A 5,000-nucleotide genomic window follows, 5' to 3' on the forward strand; every position below is an offset into this window, starting at 1 on the left:
AATGTGTAATCAGTCTTACTCTACACTCATAATGACCTGACAGAGCACCATAGCTGTTGACCCAGCTCACGCTTCCTCTGGGCATTGGGGCGCTCGTGAACGTGGGTACACAACCTCAATGCAACATTTATGTGATGTTTTACATGTAACATCACACCATATGCAAACCACAAGCTCTGACACAGATGTTTGTCATGCTGCAGTCCTCTGGCTTGGCTAACCCTAGCCCCACAGAGGCACACAGCACTTATTTCTCATCTCCAGTTGTATTGTTTTGTTTATTCCGTTGTGTTGTCCAATTTTATTAACTTTGTGCGTGGTGTGTTTGCAAACCTCTCCTTGCTCTGAATCTCAATGAAGGGCTTTGGACTTAAAGAACTTTGGTCCTAATCCATGGGGAGGGTTGCTCCAGAGGTCTCCCGCAGTGTGTGTGTGTGTGTGTGTGTGTGTATGTGTGTGTGTGTGCATGTATGTGTGTGTTTGTGAAAGAGAGAGAGAGGGAGAGAGACTGAGAGAAAGAACAAGTTGAAGTTGTGAGTTTAGGCCTTGAGGGCGGTGACCCTATGGGTAATGGAAACGATCTGCTCACTGATCCCACTTCTGGCACTAGCATACATGCAGCTGTGTGCTGGTACGTGTACACTACTCAAAGAGCCAATAGAAGTAAAGAAAAAAAAATCAGCCAGGGCCATTTAGAGATAGAGCCTTGAGATCCCTGGAGACCAATTGGGAGATGTGTGAGAGCAGTTAGGATGCGCTGATGAACAAAGACACTTTCATCATCTCTACAAACTGTTGTGAAACAGCAGGGAATTAATTTGATGACTGCTGACCATGCTAAGAATGTCCGCCATATTTGATACATCAGAGGGTATATAGTGTAGCTTTGTGTGTTTTCCTTTAGCTGCCTCCATGCTAAGTACCTCTTTTCGCTACTGGTTGTTCTAATCCGTCTTCCTTTCTGCATTTCATCCCTGTTCGTACTTGGTATCTTCCTCTATCGGTCAACCCTCTTGTGTCTAGCGGTGTCTTGTCATTAAATGGTCATTATGCCATCGTTCTAGTTTAATGGGCATTGGCATTGGAGCAAATTCATTTGATCACTGCTGACAATGCTAACTCAACCCAGAGTCTTCACAACGGTCCGCAATATTTGATACATCAGAGGGGCAAAATTATAGCTTTGTGTGTTTCTTTTAGCTGCCTTCGAGCTAAGTATTTCTTTTTGCTACTGGTTGATCTAATTTTGGTCTCTCTCTCTGCTCTGCTCTTTCCCAGCTGCCTGGATCACTGAAGAGGAAGCTGACTGGGCCCGAGGGCCATCTGGGGTCGGTGAACGGGCTCTCCGATGGCCCCATGACCCAGGGCAACACTAAGCGGCTCTGCCTGGAGGATGTCACCCTATCCATGGGCACCATCTACCCCCAATCACCCTTCTCCTCCGGACACGGGGTAGGCGGCCAGGGAGGCATCAACAACATCAACAGCAGCAACAACAATGGGCTGGAGTCCCCTTACATGCCCCAAAAGGCTAGCCCAGGGGCGACACCTGGTGCAGGTGGAGGTGCACCCTCTTTCAATAACAATGGGGGCAATGCAGCCTCCTCGGTGGAGCAGGAGCTTCAGGACATCCTGGAGGAACTGACCAAGAACCCTGACCCTTCCCTCCCCGAGCTCGACATAGAGAAGCTCCTAGGAAGCAAAGAGGATGAGGGGACTTCGAACAGTACTGCTGGAGCTTTCATGCACCCTGACGGGAGCGGCACTCCCAAGCGCTCCCCACAGAGGCCATCGCACCTGGAGGCCCACCTCACCCGCTCCCCAGGCTTCCCCCAAGCTGGCTCTCCTCAAGTGGGCCTCAGTCCAGCTGGAGCCCCATACCCTCTCTCCCACCCATCCAAACCTGTGCCCTCGCCCCTCTCAGCCTCTCCCTTATCGTCCTCATCCTCTCAGACCCAGAACCAGGCTCGTTCACCCATGCTCTCCGCCGCCCTCTCCAGCCGAGCCGGAACCAGCTGGCATGAACTTTCCCGGGCACAGCAGCTCCAGCAGCTGGCCTCCAACAGCAACAAGCACCACCCCTCCGGTAACCAGTGCCCAGCCCCACCGCCACCGCCTTCCCAGCCAGGCATACCATCCCTGGGACAGCCATCCTCCTCCAGCTCCTCCTGGGCCGGACCCTCTCCTCCTTACCGGTCCGGGGAAAAGCACCCGAATTCTTCTCCTCACCAGCAACCCTTCAGCCCGGCTGGGAGCAGCATCCAGAGCCCCCAGAGTTCACACATCTCCAGCCTAGCTCCAGCTCCAGCCCAGGGCCCCTCTCCGCCATACCGGCCTGAGAAGCTCGCCAGCCCTGCCTTGGCTCAGCCCCCGTTTAGTCCGCAGAACACCCTCTTGCCCTCCGGAAGTGTACCAGCCACTGGGGGCGCCATTCAGGGTTCTCAGGCCAGCTACCTGCCCAGCGTAGGTCCAGGAAGCACAGGAAGCACCCGACCATCGCCCCCCTACAGGCAGGACACCAAACACGGGAGTCCCAGCATCGTGCCCCATCAGAACGGCTCGGGCAACGCCAACATGACCAACAGTCAGCTCTTCAAGGCCATCACCTCCAGCCAGCCGGCACCCAGCAGCCTCAAGCTCCTCATGCAGCAGGGCCAGGCCTCCGCACAGATGCAGGGCCAGCCGACAGCGCAGTCGTCCCAGCCGATGGTCGCGGGGCCCCTGGGCAAAGCCGGGGGCCAGGACTCCTTCTCCTTCAACAACACCAAGCCGTTGCGCCACTTCGACCCCGACCCAGCGGCCCAGCAGAAGATGAGCGCCGGTCACCCGCCGGCTGGCCACGGGCCAATGGGACCATCCTACCGTGGGCCCAGCATGCAGCCCACGCCCCCAACATCCGCCGCCAGCCACGCCCACTTACTTCAGCAGCGAATGCAGAGGGTGTTGCACAGGGGTGGAGCTACAGGGGGACCAGGAGGAATGGTTCCTATCTGCAGAGAGGTGAGTTACACCTTAAATCACCCGTCCCGCAATCACCTCTCCCTATGTTCTCAGAGCAACTCTAAGTGGCTAGCCTACCTGAGCGCTTGCTTCGCCGACCTGTCTCATCCTGGAGGTATTTAGCCATACGAGCCTAGCGCCACAAGACAGTACAGGATTTTAATGGTGGGAATCTCTGCCAGCTAATGTGTGACATTGTTTGCGCTCCAGGTAAAAAACGAAAAACAAAGGGGCTTTCTTTCACATCTCTGTTGCACGTCGGAGCCTCAGAGAGAGTGCCTTGAGATAGCACTGGCTTTTCCCTAAGCCCTTGTGTAGTCATTTGTTCAAAAACTTTATCCCCAGTCAATATTGCATACCACTGATGTATTAGCAGAGCCAAGGCCATGCATTTCATTCCCAGGAAGAACCTATAGAGATTTCACGTATGCCATCTCCCCTCCTTAAGTATCCCTTTTGGTTAGAAGTGTGTGCTACATAAATCTTTGCGAATGGAAGGTCTTGAGCAGCCGTTGTTTGTGGAGAAGGTCTTGGTTTGTAGCTGGGTTAGAGGGGGTGGGGATGCTTCTCTCGAGGCTCTCCCTGAGAAAAGGGCCGCTGGTGGTTTACTTACAGAGAGGAGGGCCGCCGTGGCGGCAGCGGGCTTTAACAGGGTCTCCGAGGACTACGCCGAGCAAGGCCAAGGTCAGGGGAAAGGGAACGAGGGAGGGAGGGAGAGTGAAAGAGAGCCAAAAAAGAAACAGTGAGAAAAAAGTGGGGGTGTTTTGTGTTTTTCTTTTGATTTTTTTTTCTTTCTTCTTTCTCTCGGTTGGCTATCTCAGTTTTTTTGGTTCTGGTCTTGTCCTTCTTGTGCACTATGGCCTGAGGGCAGGGGGGGTTAGAGAGGGATTTGGGGGCAGGGAGTGTACCAGAGAGAAGGGAAGGGAGGGGCCTCCATGCTGACTCCTTTTTAGGGGAGGGAGGGAGGAGAATAGATTATGGGGAGAGAGCGTAGGAGGGCAAAATGAATGGATTACGGAACCAAGTGCAGGAATTTCTTTCTTCTTTCACCCTCTCTTTCCCCCTCTCTCTCTCTCTGTCTCTCTCCCTCTCACCCTCTCTCTCTCTGTCTCTCTCCCTCTCCCTCTCCCCCTCTTTCTCTCTCTCTCTGTCTCTCTCCCTCTCTCTCTCTCTCCCTCTCCCTCTCCCCCTCTCTCTCTCTCTCCCTCTCCCTCTCCTATTGCTTAATTTCTGTGTCTGTGCTATATTATTCCATTGTAGAACACCACACAACACGGTGTTCCAGTACAAGGCTGGCGTGTGTTTGAAATAAGGAAGATCTGTGTGTTGATTCCTGTGGTGCCAAATGCCTGGTGCTGTCATGTGCAAGGATGGGGAGATGCATAAAAAATCAGTGCTTGTGTTGGGTAAAAAAAAATAAAGGAGGGAAAAAAAGAAAAAAGGGAAGATTGTAAGCTTTTGACAGTCTGTCTGGTTGTTATGTGTGTGTGTGTGAGTGAGTGTGTGCTTGTGTGTGTGTGTGTGTGTGTGTGTGTGTGTGTGTGTGTGTGTGTGTGTGTGTGTGTGTGTGTGTGTGTGTGTTTGTGAGAGAGAGAGAGAGAGAGAGAGAGAATGGTGGTATAAGTGAGAATTTGTCTTTGGGTGTTGATTCAAGAATGTGTGTTTGTGTGTGCATGTCTATTACCAAATTCCTTTGTGTGTGTGTGTGTGTGTGTGTGTGTGTGTGAGAGTGTATGTGTGTGTGTGAGTGTGTTTGTGTGTGTGTGTGTGCCTGTGTGTGTGTTTGTGCGTGTGTGTGTGTATGTGTGTGTGTGTATTGAGTTTCAAAGTGCCGCGGCAGCATTCTCCCTTTGAGCACAGCGGTGTGTTTGAAGACAGCGCCCTTCTCTTTCAGCTTGGTAGTACTCTTTCAGCACACCAATAAAAGATAATGAATTTTTAGAGAGAAAAAGCGAGGGAGAGGGAGAGAAAAGAGAGGGAGAGAAAAGAGAGGGGGGCTG

General features: G+C 52.6%; 1 protein-coding gene across 1 annotated transcript in view; it reads left to right on the top strand.

Annotated features, from left to right (window-relative positions):
* The window catches only part of si:ch73-211e3.1 (mastermind-like protein 2), an 88,774-nt gene that overhangs the window by 51,626 nt on the left and 32,148 nt on the right, over nt 1-5,000 (top strand). The window contains exon 2 of the mRNA XM_012817809.3: nt 1,279-3,000. Coding sequence (XP_012673263.2) covers nt 1,279-3,000 — 1,722 coding nt within the window. The remainder of the gene's footprint in view (nt 1-1,278; nt 3,001-5,000) is intronic.

Source organism: Clupea harengus, chromosome 18, assembly GCF_900700415.2.
Source record: "Clupea harengus chromosome 18, Ch_v2.0.2, whole genome shotgun sequence".
In the NCBI taxonomy this organism is placed as follows: domain Eukaryota; kingdom Metazoa; phylum Chordata; class Actinopteri; order Clupeiformes; family Clupeidae; genus Clupea; species Clupea harengus.